Source organism: Microcebus murinus, chromosome 5 (assembly GCF_040939455.1).
Source record: "Microcebus murinus isolate Inina chromosome 5, M.murinus_Inina_mat1.0, whole genome shotgun sequence".
NCBI classification, from domain to species: Eukaryota; Metazoa; Chordata; class Mammalia; order Primates; family Cheirogaleidae; genus Microcebus; species Microcebus murinus.
The window spans coordinates 37,488,819-37,512,395 of record NC_134108.1 but is presented as its reverse complement, the minus strand read 5'-3'; the positions used below and the strand labels follow the sequence as shown (position 1 = coordinate 37,512,395).

At 32.8% G+C, this 23,577-nt stretch overlaps 1 protein-coding gene across 19 annotated transcripts in view; it reads right to left on the bottom strand.

Moving 5' to 3' along the window:
* Window positions 1-23,577, bottom strand: part of TRDN (triadin) — a 385,153-nt gene that overhangs the window by 130,921 nt on the left and 230,655 nt on the right. For 11 of the 19 annotated variants that reach the window (XM_076003004.1, XM_076003010.1, XM_076003012.1 and 8 more), the window contains 7 exons: window positions 21,568-21,597; window positions 16,900-16,929; window positions 16,140-16,160; window positions 12,892-12,924; window positions 12,741-12,767; window positions 10,731-10,757; window positions 2,084-2,128 (listed from right to left, as the gene is read on the bottom strand). In XM_076003004.1, the coding sequence (XP_075859119.1) occupies window positions 2,084-2,128; window positions 10,731-10,757; window positions 12,741-12,767; window positions 12,892-12,924; window positions 16,140-16,160; window positions 16,900-16,929; window positions 21,568-21,597 (213 nt within the window). The remainder of the gene's footprint in view (window positions 1-2,083; window positions 2,129-10,730; window positions 10,758-12,740; window positions 12,768-12,891; window positions 12,925-16,139; window positions 16,161-16,899; window positions 16,930-21,567; window positions 21,598-23,577) is intronic. The other 8 variants (XM_076002997.1, XM_076003011.1, XM_076003014.1 and 5 more) reach the window with 6 other exon arrangements.

Genomic DNA, 23,577 nt, shown 5'->3' with positions numbered 1-23,577 from the left:
TTGTCAAATTGGTAAAGCCCAACCCAACATGAGTTTCAAAATATTTATGGTACCTTTGGAAGAAACATTTGTTTCTGTTCATTTTATAGTTGCAGAAAAACCCAATATGCAGAATCATATTTAAATTAGGAATTGGGGTATGAGATCTACGATCAACTAGAGGCAAAGTAGTGGGTGGCAAAAATTTATGTTTATAAACAGATTATTTCTTTCCTTTTACTTTCCTATAAAAGCCTGGCAAGCAGGTCTATTTAACTGCAACCAAAATGTTTCACTGTACTCTAAACTCAGTTATCATTCATGGTTGAAGTCTCTGGGCAAGTTCACTAATTGATGGTTCAGTTTCAAGTTTGTCTTTCTGCTCACTCCAATTTGACCTGATTGGACCCCAAACTATGTGTGCTTGTATTTCCACCCTGAATACTGAGGCTCCAGTTGATTCAGAGTCTGTGGATGAGCCAGCTACCAGCAGTTCAATCTCTGCTTCTTAACTGTTCCCAAACTGTCTTCCACAGTCATGGATTCCCTAAGGCTCAGTATCCAAAATCTAATTCCAGAAGAAATATATCTGCTGCAGTCTAAACATCTTGGTGGTCTTAGTCTTGACTAATTTATGAAATAACTTGGCCATACTTTTGATCTTTCTTTCAACAAAAATCAATGCCCTGGCCTTAAATCCACTTACTGGGCCCTTATACTCTGTATCCATGACTACATTAATGACTTTTTCTGAGTCTATATTAATACCTTAGCCTTTTCATGTGAGTATGGATTATCCATTCTGAAGCAACCAGGTTTAACCCACATTTCACTTAATAACAATGAGCAATGTCAATTCCAGAATGACCACAAAAGAAGAAAACACATTAATATAAACTTCTGGTAAATTCATGACTCTGCCACTTAAAGTACAAATGATGTCAATGAAACATGTATTGTGATCACTTACCTTAAAAATGACATCAGAAATATTAGATTATATGGAAAAAATGACAAAGAAACAGCTTATATTCCTATTTACTGTAAATTCAGAGTAATAGAGCTGAATTTGAAAGAGGACATCCATTAATTTCAATAACTTAATTGCTTTTAATTATTATCTTACATTGTAGTTCATATTTTCTTTAAGAATCTTTATTTAATTTTTGTTGTCTTCCCTTAGACATATATATGTATATATAATAATAATTTACATATTAACTTATATATTACCTAATATATTTATTTATATTATAATTTATTTACTAACAAACAAACATATACATTTACATATTAATTTATGTTCATGTATATTTATATGTATAAATTCTTCGGGATTGAGCATGTGGATATGTATCATATATATTTTGTATCTCCTTATAATCCTGTTACATGTTCTCTTTATAGAGCATATGCAATAAAATAGTTATTTTAGGAGGAGATTTTATGTCATTTTAATGGAGTATTGTGTAAGAGTATGTGTGTAGGTTTATGTGTGTGTGGGTGGGTGCGGGTGTGTGTGTGCATGTGAGTGTATGTTAAGGATAAACTTGTTAAATTATTTCTTGGTACATTTCTGAAGACATTGGATACATTATTGATTTCATTCCAAATTCCAATATGTTTCTTAAAGCAAAATGTTCCCAAGTCAGTGTCTCATAAAATACATTTCCTAATTTGATAGTATTTTTGCACAAAGTAAACATTTCTCCCTTGAGTTCCATTAGTCAAAGTTTCATTTGTTCAAGCCCTAATCTCCTAGGGCTGTATATTGAATTTGAATATTCTCTTGATGACTAGGATCCTACTGAATTTAAACTGCTATATTTGCACAATTTTTTTCAAAAACTAACTTACAATTTCACTATAATTGCTAGTTTTAATTTATGGTCCTAAAGGAATAGATCTATTTGTATTAGAACACTACCGACAAACCCTCCTTACATACTATAAATCTTGTGCAAAGTCGGTTTGTTTCTGTATCAATAAAATAGTAAAATCAATAAATACATATCTTCTATAAGCATAAAACAATATGTTAACTTAGAAATCTTAGCAGAAATAAGTTATAGTCATGACATTTTTATCTCTAAGCTGCATATACCTTTTTTAGTTGAGACAGCACCAACTTCTTTGGCTCGTTCAGTTTCTGCAAATTCAGATATTAAAGGAATGAGAAATGGATATAAGTGATGCCAGATCGATATCTCATGCTATTTTAAGTCAGACTAGAATAAAACAAACCAAGAGAAAAAATATATATAGCACCTGAAAGCAGAGCAAGCTGCAGAGAAAGCCAAACTACAAAGTGCTTGTATTTTTTTAAAAAAATGAATGAACTTTCTTAAATAACAATGCAGAAACTCTCTTTTAAGGTACCACTCCACAATATTACAATTGTATTCTTGTATAACCAGTGACCATCAAAGAAGGTAGATTATTCCACAAGATACAATAGCATACTAATTTGTTGGTTTACAGTGAAATCTTAAGTGATACATGGATTTTATGGAAGAGCACTTAAAATGCCTTCTTTGTCTGTTTAGCCTTTAATTATAATTGGGGCAGTTAAAGGTGGTTTAGCCTTTCATAATGATTAAGGGCAAAGAGTATTTGATTTCAATCAATTAACTTTACATTGTATAAGGTTAGCCATAATATTGTAGAAAATTCCATTTGAATGGTGCTTTGAGAGGAAAAAGGAGTGAGAAAGAGAATAAAAATAGCCAAAAAAGGCTTCTTAGGTTTCTTTGAATATCTAGTGTGGAAGACGAAAGATACCCTAAAGACATAATCTGAAATGCTGGCCCTAGTAGAAAATGTTGGACCACAAATCAAGGCTGATTAAAGTCGAAGTTTTCTCTAGCCCATAGGAAAAGAAACAAAATTAATAAGTGATGAGCTCATGAATTTTTACAAAGTTTTATTTACTCGTTTTATAAATTTTTATTAGTTGAGGTTGTTCTCTTTGGTCATATATATATTTTGTATTTATTCTTGTTGGTATTTGTATATGTTTCCCTTCACCCATATATACTAAGAAGCTGAGGCTCTGAGAAAAAAACAAATAAGAAGAGTCTTCAAACACCTTGTCCTCCTTGTGCCACAAGACACTGGGCTATGAGAGAGATCAGACATCAGAAGGAGGCCCTTGCATCACAACTGGTTTTGATTCCACAACGTTAGATACCATAAGACTCAAAATTTAAGTTTAGGCAAGAAACCATGTAAATATCCTCTTCTTTGAGCTGTCTCAAGAACTTGAGCTCTGGAACTTAACAGATCCCTAACCATTTTATACCTTCTAGGTAAAGACTTCAGAAGAATGATTCTCAAACTTTAGCATGCCTCAGAATTACCCTGGAGGGCTGTAAAACATAGATTCTGGGCCCAGAAAGTATGGGGCATAACCACAGCTTCTGCATTTCTAATCGGTTCCCAGGTGATGCTTATGATACTGATCTAGATCACACTGTGGAAACTGATTACCACACTTCCCCTAAGAATTAATCGAGACCAATTCCACTGTGATTCCCATCCCTGCTTACTTTGGTTACTACCACGAGTCCCAGCCTTCCAGTAGAAAACAGTGTCCATATGGCTCTGTATTTCTTCTAAAAACTGACCTATTTCCAAAGCCCTTCCTTCGTGTCCTCTGTCCATCAGTAGCACTCACTCCTGTATCCTCAGCCTCTTCTGAGAATGTTCACTTTATTTTCCTCCTCTAATGAAAACTAGCTCCCTAAGTACACTGCATCCCCTACAAGCAGTTTTCTAAAATGGAGAATGTTTGTTTTTCTACCCTCGCATACCATGGTTTCTGGAAGTGGTGTATATATCCTCTTTGCTTCTCATTACTTTTTATAAATTATATTCTTGCTTCCTCCAAATCTCAGTTCTTTGAAGGACATGCTATCAGGGTGCACCAGGCTCTACTCTTCTTTATTGTTGTCATCAACCAACCTGTGGCCATGTCCTGTTATTCACTGAATATTTCCATACATAGTTATCATTCTCTCCACTGTTACTACTGTGGGATTTGATTAAGAACCACTCTTAACCCTGACTGCATATTGCACATTAGAATAAGCTGGGGGATTTGAATAAGGCTATGATATTCAGATGTCTGAGGTGGGCTACAGAATCCTGGGTAATGGTAGATTTACAAGCTTTCTAAGATATTCTAACATTTAACCAGGGTTGGGGGGCTCTGATACTCACAATCCATACAACCATGTGATCTCTCATTTCCTTCACCTCCTCACTTCAGGAAACTAGAAACCCCATTTCTCTGATCATTACTATCTATATATTGTTGGACTTTTCCTTTACTCTCAGAACTTTGATTTCAAAAATCCTATTCTCTAGTACCATTTTTTCCCTTTACAGCTTATTTACTCAAAAACTCCCTCCAAATAATATCTGACCCCATTAATACTTTAATTCCTTTGATTTTACTGCTTTCTCATTGCTCAAGATCTTCCATGTGTCCTCAGTTTACTTCTCACCAATCTTATATATAAATGAGCCATAGTTAAATCACTCACTTATTTTCTGTTTTCATAGTTACCTGCTCTATTAGTTTCCTAGGGCTGCCTTTAAACTGTGGGATAGAGGAAAACAATAGAAATTCATTCTTTTACAGTTCTGGAGGCTAGAAGTCCAAAATCAAGGTGTTGGCAGGACCCTCAGAATCTCCCTGTAAAGGTTCTTGGGAAGAATCCTTCTTTGTGTCCTAGAGTCTGGCCATTACCAGCAATCCTTGGTATTCCTTGGCTGATAGCAGTATCACCCCAATTTCTGCTGTTATTGTCAGATTGCTATCTTCCCTCTCCATTTGCCTATGTGTCTCCAAATTTCCTTTTTCTTATGAGGACAGAAGTCATCAGATTTGGGGCCCACTCTTATCTAACATGACTTTACCTTAAGTTGATTACATCAACAAAGATCCTATTTTAAAATAAGAACACATTCACAGGTCCCAGGTTAGGGCTTCAACATGTCTTTTGGGGGAACACATTTCAACTTAGTATATTTGCTACAGCACCAAATGTACTTTATGCCTGCCAACTGAGCAGCCATCTAGACTGAAGGAAGACCCCATTCTGGTGCAGATCTCACTTCTGACGTTGATCACAGGACTTAAGAGAGCACTCAACAGTGGCCAGCAATACTGTAGTAGACCCAACAAAGTTGCTTTCCCATTCTCTTGACAACTGGTTTGCAAATCCTCTTCCCTCCTTAAACATACTGCAGCATACAGGTAAGATGCTGTTGAGAAATTCATAGAAAACATATATGCAGATAGACTACCTCACCTTTCTACCAACTCACCAGCACATATCCCCACACTATTTTTCTTTCTAATCCCAAAGGATGATCAGTCCCTGTCCCTGTCCCTGATTATACTAATCCTTCCATTTTTTTTCCTGGTTCTCATCTCCTGTTGCCTAATTAAGGCCTTTGTTCTTGGAAGTACTGCTTCTATCTGCTACCTCGTCAGTTTTCCCTTTATTGATGCTTTCACATCATCTCAAAAACCTTTCATTCTTTATAACCACAGACAGCCACACCTGGCCATTCCAAATGCCATTCCCGACTACCTCACCTCCCTGTGCTCCAGGCAGCCTCCAAAGAGCTGCTGCACTCAGCATCACCACTGCCATCTTCTCACTCTCTATTTTTTAAACTTGTTTTATTGTGAACCATATAATATGAATGAAAGGCATGTACCACCTTTGCACATTTTTATGAATGGCAATAAAGAATGCTCACCTTTGTAACCCCCTTCAAGCTTAAGAAATAGAATGTCACCAAGGCCCTTTAAACCTCTAACTTGTCCCATTACCATTGCATGCCTCTCCCTCTGTCTCAGACTTACTGTTGTCCTAAATTTTGTATTAATCATTTCCTTATTTCCTATACAGGTTTTTATTACATGTATTTATCTGTAAACAAAAGTAAGACCATTTTATTTAAATGAAATTACATCATTTAGTGATATGACTTCATATAAATTGAACTGTATTGTTTAATCCTAGTGATTTGCGGAGAGGTAGCCATGTTGATAAGTGCAGCTACTGTTGATTAATTTTTAACTGCTGTATAGTATTCCTCCGTATAAATAGTCTACAAATTATGGATCTAGTCTCCTGCCAATGGACACTAGGTCATGTCTAATTTTTTGTTATTATAAATAATGCTTTTGTGAACATTCTGTATACATATCTCCTGTATGCGTGTGGAATGATTTTCTTAGAAGTAAAATTGCTGATCCACAGCATGTACTCATGTTTGACTTTCCTAAATAAATGCCACATTCTTGTTTCCCAAAACTTCACATTCACATCAGTAGTATATATGCAGGTTTCTATTGCTCCATATCACCATCATCAGAATAATCATATTTTTCCATTTTTTAAAATGAATTTTCTTTGTGTAAAATAGTATCCTATTGTGATTTTAAGTAAAATTTCCTTATTACTTACAGGTTGAATAACTTTTGATATGTTTATAGGCCATTTGTGTTTTCTTTTTTTAATGCTTGTTTATTATATCTTTTGCCCATATTTTCTGCCCATTGTTCTACTAAGTTGTCTTGTTGCTATTTTGTTTTTTGCTACTAATCTCTTGTTACTTACATGTGTTACAAATATCTTTTCCAAGTTTATACTTTATCCTTTATCTCTCTTTATGGCATCTATTAATAAATTGAAGTGTATAATTTTAATACAATAAAATATATCAGCTTTTTAATTTATGGCTTGAATTTTTCACATCTAGTTTTTCAAATTCTCTCATACTTCAAGAGACCATATAAGTATATTTTCTTATGCCTTCAAAAAATAATGTCATGTTTTGCCTTTACTAGTTAAGTCCTAGATCCAGCTAGAATTGGTATCTTGGAATTGTATAAACTAAAGATAAATCATATTTTTTTCTAATGAATATGAACTACAACAACATTGTAAAATAATCTATTCATTCTCTGACTTTTAGAAATGACCGATCTTTCTTCTGTCAGACTTTTGCTCAAGTGGGATGTATTTTTCGGTCTCTTTTATTTTCTATTAGATAATGTAGTTATACCTACACCAACACCATATTACTCCTTATAATAAGATGTTAAGATACTACTTTATAACTAGCACTCAGGACACATGGACTGGTCTCAACAGCTATGCTTTACAGAGCCATTTTGCTATGTTAATTGTTTTATTTTCCTAATACTGAAATTTATATCTGACTTCTTCTTTGAAATCCTCTCCCCTTCTCTCCTGTGTCCTCATGTCTTAAATGAACTTAGATTTCTCTGTTGCTAGTATTCTTCTATCTAGCTTGGATCTCTTTAGACACCTTTGATGAACATACCTGGACTCCATACCATGATATTTTTCAATTTGGGCTGGCACCGAGGGCACCAACCTTAGCTTTACACATAACCTTAAATAAGAAGCAGATCTTCCCCTGCCACGTAAGTCAGCCTCAGGTCTCTCACATCCTCATTTTTCCTAGTATTTAAGCCTCCTACAATCATCATTCTGGCACTGTACTGTGAATATATTCTGATAGCAGCCTCTGGGACGCGCTTAGTGATCATATAATTTAGTATCCAAAATTGCGCAAGTGAAAAGAGGTGTTAGTCATAATTATTCTGGGACAATATAGTAAAACCAAGTCTGTCCTAACTGACTAAGATCATAGCTCAATTAAGATCATATTTGGTTTGCGTATGTGGTCCAGATACACCCCATTTTATATCAAGCATGATGGTCCAGACCCATAGACCTTTTCCCCAGTAATTTCCATGTCAGAGTATTTAAATTGAGTCCAAAAGCTATGTCATTTTGGTAATATACATTGTCCCCAAATATTCTTTTAATGTTGCATAACTGAATAAATTCAATAGGACTTTACTTTTAAATTCTACATTCTAGCTTTTCCTAAATGATCCTGACATATATTAGCAGATTATATGCTACTTATGTAACTTGCACATTTAGATGGTGAAATGCAGTTAAGGTGATGAACACAGTCAGGCTTAGTGGCTGAGCATACCATCAAATTTGTGATGGGATCAAAGAATGAAAAATGCCTAATTATTGCCATTTCACATAAATTTACATTCATAATTAAAAATGATGAGACTTTTATCCTAACCTGGTCTTTGTTGACTATTTTACTCAAAATTTAAACTGACCACTGGCTGTTTGAACATGCATGTGGAATATATGATCAGTAATATGGCTACCCAAGGTCTTCAGAAACACTGATCCTAATGTGGTCATTGAGAAAAAGGAGGTGATGTGATCAAATCTATTTGGTAAGCAATGTCTACCACATTCCTTCTTGAAGGCTCACCATGCACAGTGTTAAACATCTAAAATGCCCTACAGTCTAGAGTCTACTTGTTTGGTCCTCTTCCTGTTTGGAAATGACTAATCATATCATCAACCTCTATGCTGCTACCCAGTGTATGGAAAGGCAAATGCAGGGAACTGGCGGAAGGGCAATTGGGTATGTTGAGTCAGTTTTGATAGAGAAAGGAGTCTATATTGACTTGCAGAAATTGTCAGTCCAGGTTTGGCAACCCCGTTTCTTTCTCCAAGTTGCTCTTTCTCTGCACACACCACCTCCAACACATAACTTTCAACGTAGAGGCAATAAGTGCCCTTCTTAGCACTGCACCATTGAACCTAAAAGGTGTCCTTTTTCTTCAAACTCATAGATAGCATCATGAAACCTCCACTCTGAATTGATACAGCTTCCAAGCTTGTCTATGTCCTTCAGTATTTCTCCTCCAGTGATTTTGGTTGTTTTCTCATGACAACCTAAGGAAACAGTTCCACACCATGCACTCAACCCAGCTTCTATTTATTTCCTTTGATCCATTGATAATGACAAAGCTCCTTTTACTTTTTCCTTGGAGTTGCTCTAACACTGTTAATCTCACTTATGCTTTTAAATTCAATACTATGGAATTATATCACATAAATACCCAATTTATATGAATTCAGCTATACATTTTACTCTCTAATTTGCTCTCATACCTTACGATAATGGAAAACAATAATCCATATGTGTGGGTAACGTACACAAAACTATGTGTACCACACTATATGCAGAATTTAAAGGCTTTTCAAGAGTATTTATAATGATATGTAATTTTTGCCTTAGGCATTAACTTTACAAATAATCCACTGTACATAGCAGCTGTGTCCAATATTCTTCTGTTGTATGGTATCAATGCCAAATAACAGCTCTTAGCTGGGGAAATAGATGCTCACATAGTTATCAGAGAAATTAAATGATTTGTGGATTAACTCTAATTAATTTTTTGTTAAAGGATAATTCCCATGTCAAGTCAAAATCTCTCAACTACATAGGGAGTTGAATATTAACTCTTTTGAAACTTTTATAATAGGTTTAAGGTAATTGGCAACCTAATTTACTAACATCCAGCTAAAGATGCCGATCTCTTCAAACCTGATTGGATAGTGTGTTTCATAAACAGAGGAACTTACAGATTTTTTTTTATTGCAAATGAACATTTTTATCTATATGGCACACTTTTTTAGGAAGAAAATGTTCATTTTTAGCATAATCTTCAATCTAACATTCTCTACTAGTGCTGCAAAATTATCAGTTTTGTTTTATACATTTTCTAGATTATGTATTTCTACAAAGTATTAGCACACTGAAAAATCCATAATATAGAGTTCCAATCAGCTTTACATTCAACTGATATTTTTCATGAAAACATAAATGGAGTTTCAGATTCATGTCAAGCCTCTCTTTTAAAGTCGTCAAGATCTATATGTATGTACTTTCAATTGAAAAAATTTTTTAAAAGACATGCCCACCAATCTACTCAATATATTTTTTAATTACTCTCTGGTACATTCTCCAGTGATAGACTCTGTCTCATTAACTCTGCACTAAATAAAATACACATTTATGTATTAGTACCATTATCAATACTTATGCACCGCTAGCCCCTGCAAAAATATGTAAGCACATTTGTATCATGCATAGAACTGAGGTTTGACCATAAATCCTATATTCAAAGCATAGAAAAGTTAAACATAATTTTTCCTAAACTAAAATACTTTCTATTATTCTTAAAATAATTTTCATTAATGACATTCTGTCACATACTTCATCAAACTGAGAAATACGAGCAAAGAAATCAGCATTTCTCCCTAAGTATATTGTCAAAGCTACCGTTGATGTAAATGCCATGGTATGTTATGGTTATCAGTCAACATTTCATGATATAAGGATATCAACCTTAAAAGAAAATTATGACATTATAAAAGTAGTAGTTAATAAAGTTTTGGCAGGATAAATTTCAGTAAAGACATGATATTTATGGTAGACGTATTATGTTGCCTGCTGATTTGATCAGGGATTAATCGTTAGGATAATTGAGTCTGATGTGTTTAAGAAACTGAAGAGATTTCTTATCATTCTGCAAAATTGGAAACAAAAATACAGACAATTCAAAAGGGGTTATGGTCTGGACAAATTAGCATTTACAAATGAAAGCTCTATAAATAAATTTTTAAAAGAATGTATTCACAGAAAAGACAGGGATGAGTAATTTTGCACATTATTTCAACACAAGAAATAATCACACCAAGTAAGTGGTAAGCCAGCCTCAAAAATTAGCATTAGCATTGTCTATAGCAGAAAACTCAAAAGAGTAGCTGCTAAAATATGCTCATCTTTGAAAGTTTTATTCAACATACTTGCTTTTACTTGTTTTTCACTTGGAGCTGTTAGTGACAAGAAATAATACAATCTACATTAATTACAAGTCTACTTATCTTTCTAAAATAATTTTAAGGTTATTTTAGCTGTTTAAAAGCCTTTCTGGTTAATCTTGGAAACTAAAGAAAAAATAGATCAGAGAAAGAGAAAACACAACATTATATCATTTTCCTTGATAACCTCTAAATATGTTCCATGAATCACAGATTTTTTTTTGGTTGGTATCAATAAAAAATGAGCACAAAATCCTCATTCATGACTCATTCACTATGTTTTCCATTGAAAAATATCTTAGGATCTGATTGTATTTATATATAGCAAGTGCATTTTCTTTGAAGTCTATCAAATGGTATGAAAAGAATAAATTTACTTGATAAATTATCCAATGATTTCAATTTTATAAATAAAACTAATTACTACTAAGTTGCTGCAGTGTAATCACACCCTAAAATGAGCAGATAATGATTTCAAGTAATTTAAATTACTATATTTTATCAGGTTTACTTGTCGACGGTAATGTTTAGCTATTAAAACTCTTAAAACTGGTTACACCAGTAGGCATTCTGTATGTCTCTCCATGTTTCTATGATATATGCTCTGTTTTAGCTTCCTGCATATGTACATAAGTGAGAATATGTGTTTGTCACATTTGTGGGAATGAACCTGTGAACAGATAGGCTGTCATCTGTAGAGTAGACATTTATCCCTTCCCAAAGGCTAAATAGCATGACCGTTAATGTGAAATGGTGAAATGTGCCATTATTCCATCTTGTAAATTATTTGAAAATCATTCAATTTTCAAATTTTACAAAACTCGATTATTTTATTTGCTGTTTCTCTTTTCACCTAATCAATCATTATCCAGTGCCCACTGTGTGCTGGCAGTATAATAGGCACTCTGGGGGTAAAAAAGTAAAAAGTATCCCTAACTTCTAATTTCTGACTATTTAAAGCAGGAAAAAGGAAGAGATAATATGATTATAATAATATATTAAGTGCTATTATAAAGGTAAGAAAACTAGTTGGAGAGACGTATAAACAGACTTGGGTTGTCTCAGGAAGTTTATGAACTTGAAAAAAGAAAATGAAAAGTGGCTTCAAACTTGTGGTTTACTGTGGTTTTTGAAAGGATGGGACTGTAGTTTATCTATATTTGCATGGTTATTGACATAACACTGAGAATAACTAATGGACTTTAAGTACAACAGACTGCCTGTGCACACACACATAACACAAAGAAATCTCAGTGAAGCTCGTTGAGTAGAAGTTACCCACGCAAAATCAACAAGTGACGTTTTTAAATGAGGTCAATAGAAATTTCAGAAATTTTCATTTGAAATGATTAATTGGGCAGGTTAAATACTAGGAAACTTTCAGAAATGTATTTGGTATTGATACCCACTGCATTTGTACTTTTAGTTTTTGTTTGGTTGTTTGACTCTCAATTTAATTTTTTTTTTGTCATTAGAATATATAAATATATTCAGGGCAAAATCTACCTCTACTCTTAACTGCAACTCCCTAGAGCAAAAAAGAAATGTTATTAAGTAATATTATAGATTGGGAGAGAATATTCACTGGAATTGCATATTTCATATTTTAAAAGCAAAGCAATAAAAATGCATTTTAAATAAAATGCTCTGCTCTTGTTTTGTTTTGTTTATACACTACACTGTGAAACAGTGCTTCCCAAACCCTACATGAATGAATCCACCGGGGATCTTGTGAACTGGTAGATTCTGATTTGGTAGGTGTAGGGTGCTGATGCTGCTAGTTCATAGAACACACACTGAGTAGCAAGAGTGTAACGTATTTGGCTGTCATTTTCTCAAACTGCATTAATGTTAGGGCTGTGTCATGAACTTGAAAAAACACTAGAGTGAAAGGATTATCTGCTCTTCTCTGTCATTACCTTACTACCTGTCTGAGGTGGCAGCATTTACAAACATTGGACATCAGGTAGAAAGAGTCTTACCAGTCTTACTTACCTAAATGTTCCTTCTTTGGTGACTTTGCTGTATGAAACAAGAAAAGGAAAAATATTCAGCATTCCATGCCATTCAATTGCAATTCAGTTTCCGATTACAAATTAAATAATATTTTGAAATTGAGAGGATAGAAGAATTTAAAAAGAGTTACCTGGTTCCACATGTTTTTCTTTCTTTTCCTGTTCTGAAATATATTATTATTATTATTATTATTCCAGTTTTATGAGTCTCAATTGTTTTCACATAAAAAGACATATATGTGCTGACTCCAAATCGCAGCAACTAGTAACAAGTATAAGAAAAGATAACAAGATAACAACTTGTTACAACTGGTAACAAGATAAGAAAAATATAATATTGTATATTTAGAATAATTCTTTCATTGAGTTTTCTCATATAGCAGCACCAAAACATTCAAAATATTAGAGGAATTCAGATTTTTCATGGATCAGAAAAGTAAAATACAGTCCATAAAGGATGGAAAAAATTTTTAATTTGCTATCATATCAACATGAAATTAAAATTTGGGATAAAATAATAAGAACAAAGGATCATTATTGCAGCTGTTTTAAAAAATAATTCTCAGCAAGATAAAGATGAACAAATTTCATATGTATTACCTCTTCTAAGGATCTTCTCATATTGAAGAGATATTTATTTAGTTAAGACAAAGGATTTACTGAAGCAGATTTAAGACATTAAAATAGACTAAGGAGTTTCAGAGGGAAACAAAACACACTTGCCTTGTTTTTAGGATGAATGCTCCTTATAGAGTCCTCTTTATATAGTGTTTCTTCTTAAAAACCCACTTTTGTCAATATTATATGAGACAAAGCATCATTCTGTTCTTAAGATTAAGCTGACATTTACATTATAATAAGCACTGATTTTATATGAAGTACAGGCACTAATTTTATATGAAGAGCTATTATCTACATTTCTATTCTTATTTATTTTGCCTTGACAAGCTTGTCAAATTAATTTAAAAGAAGATTTTCAAGAAATTCTTTAACATAGACACATTATTATCTGATATTTTAAGGAAAAGGAATGGAGAATTATTATCTGATATTTTAAGGAAAAGGAATGAAGAGATTATTTTTAAAGTTTTATTTAATGAATAGGTTTTGAAGACTAGAAGATATTTATGTGGAAGAAGATCAACAGACTCACTTTTAGAAACAAAATGTAATAGAATCTTCCATTGTCATCACCTCAAAATTTCAGTTGTTCAATTTTGTTATCAGGTGGTATTAATAGTCATGCGAATATAATGATCAACTTATCCACTTCTAAGATAGTGTGCAGGCAGTAAAAGAAATAAAATCAATGGCTTAACCAAATGTTGACAGCCAAAAGGAGAAGATTAGGTGACTTTGCTAACATTAAATTAGCAAGAACATTGCTAAATGTTGTTTGGCAAATGAAGAGCAATGAAATGTATTGTTTATTGCTGAACTGAAGTTCCAATTATAAAACATTTCTAAGAAATTTTTAAAGTTATGACAGTAAAAAAAATGTACTGGAAGCAGATTTGGGAATGCATCAAAATCGAACACCAGCTATACGTAAGACTCAAAGTTAAAACAGAAGCCTCCTAATCTTATGAGAAAGCCATCATATAAACAGAAAAATACCTGTGCCAATTTGGAACAATATGCTAGAGAAGGCTCTCATTTTATATATAATATAATAAAATGTTAATTATATGGAATAGTTCTGGATGTAATTATTGAATTATCTTAAGAAATATAATTTAATTTACCCTTTAATTCTACAGGGACTGACAAATCATGCCCATGATTGACTTTTTTGAGGTTTTTTCTTTTATTTTTTCACTTGTAATTTGGAAGCAGTTGTAGATCAGAGGAATTTGCAAAATGTACAGGAAGCTCCCATGTACTCCTTGTCCTGTTACTCTAAAATGAAATACTTTTAAAGTGCAGGAAGAATAGCTTTATAATGTGTGATGACTGGAAAAGTAGAAGCAAAATAAAATATGTGACTGTAGTGTATAATTGGATGAAGTGATCTTGAAGACAAAAAAATCAAACAAATTGAAAGAAACAATAATAACAATTATAAAGGCAAGTCTAAATGATAAACTAGAGCAAATATTTTAATTTGAAAAGAACTAATAATTGTTTTGAAGAAAACTATTTCTTCTCCCTATCACTGCCCAAGTCACAATCCACAAACAAGGGAAAGAGTTGAGTCATGAATTAATGGCTGGCAAGGCATGTTTATTTATTAAATACATCAATGCCCTGATGATTGCCAAGGAATTGCAGTGTGTCAGCAGGAGCTTTTAAATCATATAGACTGCAATAAAGTGAGGGCCTTAAGTTTTATTTATATATGTATAAAAATGTAATACCATTTTTCAAATCTCCAGTTGTCCCCCATTTTCCTGCTGGTGCAGTTGTTTATAGAGAGATTTCTGTCTTCCTATGCCAGTACTTACCAGCAACTGTGCACACAAATAAATCTAAGACTGATGAACACATACTTCTCTATAGATGGATTGCTCCCCCTGGCTGAGTTGTAGTATAATTTCATGAGTCTCTCCACAGCACATTTTAGAGCATTTTTATGACATAAAATGTCTCAGTATCCTAACTTTTTGCAGGGCCAAAACATACATAAATGTTTTTAAAAATTGGTGTGCATTTTAGAAAATGTCCTTGATAGTAGGATCTTAAAACTTCTACATTCCTGGAAATGTGTTGATTTTTAATAGGGTCAAGTTGGTTTTTGTTTTCATTTGTTAAATATTTCGTATTTTCTTTAGAGAAGAGCCTGTATTTGCAAAAGACGCAATCTCAAGATATTGAGTTTTACTGATTTATTAACAAACAGGTTTAATAGTACGTTAAAGCAACAGTGGATAAGACTTAAGATATGGATTCCAACATTATTAGACATAGCCCATAGTGCCTATGAGGGCAAAATCGTGTTAGGGACAAAATGTCATAGATCATGTGAACATGCCAAAATATTTATGGATTACAAGAAGCAAATAATGAGAAAGAAGTTGTAAAAGTAGCCTGAACTTTTGTTCAGTCTTTTCTGAGGACTGAGAAATTTACAAAATCATGACAGTTTGGGTTAATAGAATTCAGTGGTATTTTTCATTATGAACCTGTGCCTAGTGTTACTAGATTATTGTATAAGTTTGAAAACGGGCTCTAACAATGATTTCTGATTTTTCAGTCTACTTTAATCCTGCAGGTTGTGTATTCTTTAATTTTGACAAAACAACAACCAGAGTTGACATGCGTAAAACATAGGCAAGACAAATTCAACACTGCAGGTCTAAATATTAATACATCACAAGGTCAATAATAGCAATAAAAAGAAAAAAGTGTACCCAAATACACTTTTCATGCATTTCCTTACTTTTTTTCTTGGGTTGTTCTGCTGAAAGAAATATAAACAGAAAGTCATTGCTCTTAAAACCTTTAAAAATAAAATTTACTACCCAACATTTAGATTAGACCATAATTTTTCTAACCTCCCTCCCCAATCTTTCCCCTTACATTTCACAGTGAATGGTGCTCTGTAGCATTGTCACTTATCATAGGTGCTTCCATAATTTGATTGAAAAACATTAGTTGACAATGAATTAAGCTTGGATTATACTGATTAAACATTTTAAATTATTTATACCTAGTAGTCTTCTTAAACACATGTGAACAACATAAACTTATTGTACACATAAACACACAGGAACAAGACCAAGGACACAGATATACTTGCCGAATAAGTTATGATTCCATTCAAGACTTAAAGGAACAATATAGTTCCTAATTGATGTTGGTGTATCCGAAATTAATTGAATATATGCTTTCTAGTAAAGTAAATGTTTGATACTAAACATGGTTCAATTTCTTGCCAAGTAAATATTTCTTTAAAAATAATTACAGTGAAAGGTAAATATATGCAGTATTTATTCCTTATTACTGCCATGTATTTTTCATAGAAGTATTGTCAAAAAAGATTTTACTCTTTCTCTTATTCTCTCTACTAATCATAATATTTTTCTCTGTCTCATCTGTACTATATATATATATTTTTTTCTGTATGTTAATCCTTAAGAAACAATGTTATTTTTAGGGTTCATCAAATATAAAACAGAAAAAGGAAATATTTCCAGTACCTTCTGCAGGTTTTTTGGTTTTCTTGGAATCTGAAAACACAAAAATAAAGTATTGATAAAATAAATGTGATAAATCAACAAATTATTAGCTCACAACAAATTTCCATAAGCACTGAAATATCTTTCAACAAAATAAATTGATTGCATGATATATTTCCAAAATATGAGGCTTAAAGAGAAACTATTCTGCTTTTGTGAGAATGAGTATTAGAATGAGGCAGAAGGTGAGAAACTTTTTGAAGTATAAAATATTGAAAACAATGGAATAAAATATCCATCTATAATTTGTACAGAGATTGCATCATGCCTATAGAAGTTAATGACCTTTTAATAAAAAGTCAAAGTCAGTAAATTTATGGTCCAATTAGTTTGAAGTTTTTTCATTTGTTTAATCTAAGGTAGTCCAGGCGAACAGCATTGTACTCTCTTTGAATAATCAATACACCTCCAAAGCCAATATTCAGGTACTTCTGTTGTAATGGAAAAGAAATAGGTTGGTGTTGGCTCTTGGGTTACTTATGAATACATTATTATATTTGTAACTGCTATGTCGTATTGTGTATCTAGTGGCCAAAAACCATCTATTTTATTTTTAGTGGATGAGTGTTCAGCCTAGATTCAAGAAATTTATTATTTTCCATTATTCAGGCCATGAAACTCTGTGTTCCTATAAGTTGAAAATAAAAACAAGAGGTTTTTGACCTCATTTATTTTAGGATGGAAGCAACTTAATTCAAAATTTTGCTTGGAATAGTTTACTTCTTGTCTTTTTTGTCCTTTCTTTTGCCTCTTTTGTAACTTAGTTTTGAAATTCTGTACTATTGAAATTAGAACCATAATAATGAACTATGAACTAATACTTGCAAAAAGTGATAAATTATTTTCTGTATTACAATTTTCTGGCTTAGAACCTAGAACAGTAGATATTCACTAATAATTTGAAAGTTAATGGATTTGTGTACTTTATAGTGACGTGGAGGTATCATGATTTTACTTCCATGAAGAAGTAAAATAGACTTTAACTGTTTGAAGAGAAAAATGTACTCACTGTCTATTCACAAAAGACAGTTAAATGGTCAACAAAGTTGTTTCATGAAAAAATGATAGCCATGGTGAAAGTAACATCCCACTTCCATATCAGTGTAGGCTGGAAAGACATTTTAGAAAAGCAACTTAGAAATTAGCAATTAAGAAATTAGGCAAGGTTTTATTCCTCCTCATTCTGAATTTCTAATTTTTCTATAATAAGGATATGTTTAATGTATGAGGGGGAAAATAAAGCAAACCTTGATTTGAAAAATAATAGGTTCCTGAAACAAACATTTATTTATTCAGCAAACATTTATTAAACACTATTGTGTCCAGCATGGTACAATAAAAATAATTTTAGACTAGATTTTTCTTAATTAATCCCCACTCTGAAAATCAATCTAAAAAAATCTTCTTCTTGCAATTTAGTTTCTCATCAGGAACTGTAACTGAGTAGGCTAAATTTGCTATCTAAAACATACATGCTTTGCAAGCATTTTCTCATTCATTTTCTTCTTGAGTAATTATGCTGATTGGATTAGCAAGCAATTCAAATATATAGAAAAATATATAAAAGTTTCATATAAGAGCATGACAAATAGCATCTTTGTCATATGCCTAAATATATATTAATAATATGCAGTGGCCACTTCTATTTAAAACATAGATACTTATAGCACAACAGCTGAAAATATAAAGTGGGTAGGTCAATGCCCATTGTGAGTTATCAAGTAGTTTGACTCTAGTATACTGAAATAGGATTTCAGCCTGCCCAAATAGCTATGTGATCTTCACTGAACAATCTTTTGAGTCCAGAATATAGCTAATAAATATGGAAAACACAAGAAGATTATGGAGAGCACATGGTCATTCGGGAATAAATTGAACATAAAGCTTGGGGAAAGTGGTGGAACAAACAGAGGATGAAACATGACAGGTTAGAACAAGATAATTTCCAATTCTCAGACTTGATGCTGGGATGGGGTAGGTATCAAAAGCTCAATACCATATGTGTATCTATGAAATGTCTGTTATTTGTAATCTGCCTTTCTTCTCACTAATAATAAGAATCAATAATATATTTTATTAGATATCAGTTGTAATGAAATGAAAGAATAAAACATAATATGAAGTCCAGCATCAGGTAAATGATAGCACTTATTGAGATAAAATAAAACATTTCTTCAAGTAGAAATGTAAAAAATAATGAGCCATGATCTTACCAAGTAGGTCTTTTAAAAGTTCTATATATATGCTGTAATAACTGAGAGCTATAGTGAAATTTACTTAAAACGTCATCATAAAGTTATGTCTTTTCTCTAGGAGTCAACAGTGCAACTAAATTATACAAGCAAAGTATTTGAGCAATCAAAGAATATACTGGTTCATATTGAAAGATCACATATTGTCCCTGAGGAGCTATTAGTACTAGACAGTAATACTCGTGCTATTAAACTTCATCATGCCCTTTCAGCAATCTTTGCTGAAACAGCTTAAAAATATTATGAAGGCTTATTGGTGAATATACTTCCCTCAAGACCATCTGCCCAATAATCTGAACAATAGTCTTTTATTAAGAACATCAAGGCCCCCAGCACCTGTGATTGAAAAGCAGTGGTGTGCTTGCAATCTGTTCAATCTGTCATTCACTCATCTTTAGCGATATATCAGGTATGGTCTTTTATGTTCACAAGTGATGCCAGAGGAAAATAAAGTACCAATTTATATTGAAGGAAAAAAATTGACTTTCGGGTACTCTACTATTGCTGGTAATGGAGTATCCTATTATTTTTTGTGGAACCTGCTTGATTGATATCTTTATTCAATTACAATACCAGACATTTTGCTCTGTTTTTCAGCATGATTCCTCTTCAGATCTCAATTCTGAAGCCCTAGAACCAAGAACTAATTCTCACAAGTACTCAACTCTACTTTCTCTAGTTATAGTAAACAATAAATCAATCCAGCCAATTCTCAGTGGAATTGTATTCTTCAGAATATAACCTGGAATTCCCGGAATTCCAGCCCTTAAGAATTCATCAATTAAGCTGAATTTAGATGAATGAGATCTACCTAGATCTGTTAGTATAAACCCACATAGCAGCTAGTGATCACATATGATGAAATGGTCAGTACTTGATTATGATTTTCCAAACCTAAAAAGCTCAGTGAAATATACCTCATAATAATAATAATAATAAATCATTCCTTGCCTGCTATATTAGAAAATGGGTACTTATCCATATTTCTTGTGGCTATTATATTTATCTTAATAGTCCTAGATATTACTGACTCATTCACAGAGTATATATTTGTTGAGCAATATGCAAGCTAAGGAGGAAACATGTTAGTCCCTATAGGGAATAAAAGCAAATTGGACATGGTCCCTTTAGTCAAAATACTTATGCCAATTAGAGTAAAAGAAAAATAAATAAAAGAAACATGAAGTACAAGGTGGCAAGAAATAAGTGATAGTAGAGAGATACAGATGGAAGATTATACATGAGAGAAAGTGTTTTTAATTGGTAGGATCAGACAGATTTCTCAGAGAAAGGAGAATTTATTCTGAGCTATAAAAATACTGAATATTCATAGAATGAAAAGAAAAAGGTAAGCTCTGTTAGAATAACAGCAAAAGCAAATGAAAGCTGGCACATTATATGTGTAAAATAGAGAGTCTCTTGGTACAGAGGAAGAAAGTGAGCAGGAGTACAGAGTAACAGCTCCACCAGGAAGCCCTGATGACCTTGCACATGCTGTGGAGGCTAGGCCAGGCAGGCAAAGGTTTGAACCACAGCAAATTTGAGTCTTGGCAGGATGCCTTGTGATCCTCCCAGAACACACAAGGAGGGAAGCTCAGTGAGGAGCTCAATGAGAGGTCACAAATGACAACATGAAGTTGCCATGGGATAACTGGAAGCTGTGAATGAAGATTTATGTTAAGTCAAATTGAAAATTAAGGAAGACTAAATATCAGAGACATAGGAAAAACTGGGATTAAAGCTTACACCAGTAGTTCAGTGTTGGTGTCTATAAGGTGACTGTTTTATGTTTTGCAGCCTGTCATGGACACTGGATCACTTGAATCCACATGGGCAGAGTTCTGCCCAAACTATTCTAATATTGCATATTGATTATGGACAACTTTTTTAAAAAAGAAAGAAAAGGAAAATGGGATATATAAGCCAGGAAAAATAGAACAAAAAAAAAAAAATCCTACAGGCATGGCAATGGGGGGCAAACAGATATAAAGCTTAAAGCTGTGAAATTATAATTTGACTTTTTCATGCACTCAAAAGGCTTTTAATACTTTTGTTTGAATGCCAATGAGAATGGGGTTTGTATTTTACATATTTTTAAAATTTAATGAAACTGCCAACAGAGTAGGAGGCCTAGGATTTTGAGAGGCTATGTTTTATCCCTTGTATCTTGGGAAAGACTCAACTAAAATTACTTTTAAAAAGTAGCCCACCCTTTTGTGTGACGTGAGGTAGAAACAGTACATTCATATAAAATGTATGCACATAATAGAACCAGTTATCCAAAGGGAATATAGTCAGGATAGCAGTCAAAATCCAACTGGGAATATTGGTAAATTGTTCTAACAAAAGGCACAGTGGGATTTTGAATAAAACATACCTTCCTTCTTTTCATCCTTTTTAGTTGCTGCTGAAATAATGAAAGGAAAATAGCATTAAAAATATTAAATGAACATTCTTCAGAACACTCCTAAGAATATGAGAATGTATTCTATGCATTCATAAATTCAGTGGTCAACTATGCACTAACTAATCAATCCAAATCTGTAATTGATATAAACTGAAACTATTATTTCATATGAAGATTATTTTAAAACCTAGAAATAAAGATATATTTATGGCAAAATAAGAATAAAAATAAATTGTTACATAGAAAGTCAAATTTATAAGTATGTGTTTAGTATAAGTTTATTTTAGGGTTTAAATTGCTACACCTGAGAAAACCACAATTACTTCTAAGAGGTCATAAAACACAGACTATGACTGGATCAATAAAAAAATGAAGGTGATATTCCAGAAATTATCTGTGCCTAGCTACTGAGGAATTTTATAGCAATGTATAGTCTACATTTGCATTTACAATAACAGTGTATAAATGTCTTATTTTAGGAAGGGGAACTAGATACCTCAGCCTCCTTTTGGTAAATTCATGCCATCTTTTACATAGAGGGAAAGGCACAGAACATTTTAATCACCTCTGAATTCTTACTTCCTCTATGGTAGCATTCATCCCATTCTGGATCATGAATCTAACTCTAGACCCAAAGTGTAGCTTATGGGTTTTACCAGAAACATTTGTATGCAGTAAGCTTGGGATTGTTGCAAGCAAGATGACCCTTGGTTCTGTGTACTATTCATTTAGGAGACAAACCCTTTGAGAGAAGTCTTAGGCCACATTAGTTGAATCTGAGATGATGCATTTCCCAGGACAGTAATCCCACCTGAGTGAGATAGAATATTGGGGACCACTTAGTGACAACATCCAGGACTATTGTGGACATCTATTCTGTGCTACAATTGCCAAAGCACTTTCAGATACATCCTTTCATTTGGTCTTCACAACAGTGTTATAATAAAGGCAGCTGAAAGCAAGAAACTAAGCCTTAGAGACATTAAAATGGATTTGCACATGTTCATACAGAGAGTAAGTGGCAGAATAAGCTCTAAAAATCAAGAACAAAGGATAGGAAGAAATAATATTTTAATTTATTACACGTTGTTTTTCTCTACTTTAAATATTACTGATACACTGTTACTTTTGTAGAAAACCACGAATTTACAAATAAATTAACTCTAGTTTGTGACATTTATTTCTTTTTCATGTGGTTTTAACTAATAATATACAAAATTTATAAAGCATTTATACCTATAATGTTTTTAAATTAAAGATTTGTCTATTCTAATGATGTAAAGAGAATAGTAATAAAAATAATGGTAAAATGAATTAAAAGATGTGGGCACTGTCTGATAGATTTCAAAGCCACAAGGCATAATTTCAACAAGTACTGTGAGTTTGACTCAATAGATTTCTTTATTCTCCATTCTTTAGTTTGCAAACAAAAATTTCCTTCTAAAAACTTCATAATTTTAAAACTCATCTAACAAGTATACATTTTGGTTCTAGAATTCACACGAATGTTCACAATTTGTCTAGAATTTGTAAAATAAGGAAAAGAAATGGTAAAATGGCATTGTCCTACTAGAGACTACAAGAGGTTTTTTGCTTTTTCTCCTACAATTATCTCCACAATATTTCCCATTATTTAAGTATAATCTACAAAGCAAGTTGGCTTAGAGGGTTGGCATGAAGAAGAACACAATAAAACAAACAACATAAAATTACAAATAATTGTCGTGTTTTATCCTCAGGTCCTTGAAGGGGCTCTGGCCAGTGAGTACCCTGGAGCATAAATTTTATCAGCTTAACCATAAACCCACTTCTGAAGGGCAACTCTACTAAGGTTTTGGCCAATGCCAAAAAGTTGCTGAGAATGTGAATACAGTTTGAAAAACCATTATTTGTTATAAATTCTACAAGAAGAAAAAGACTCTGAAACTTAAATCCCTTCAAGAATTAGGAAAATCTTTTTTAGCTACACTGAAATTTTCT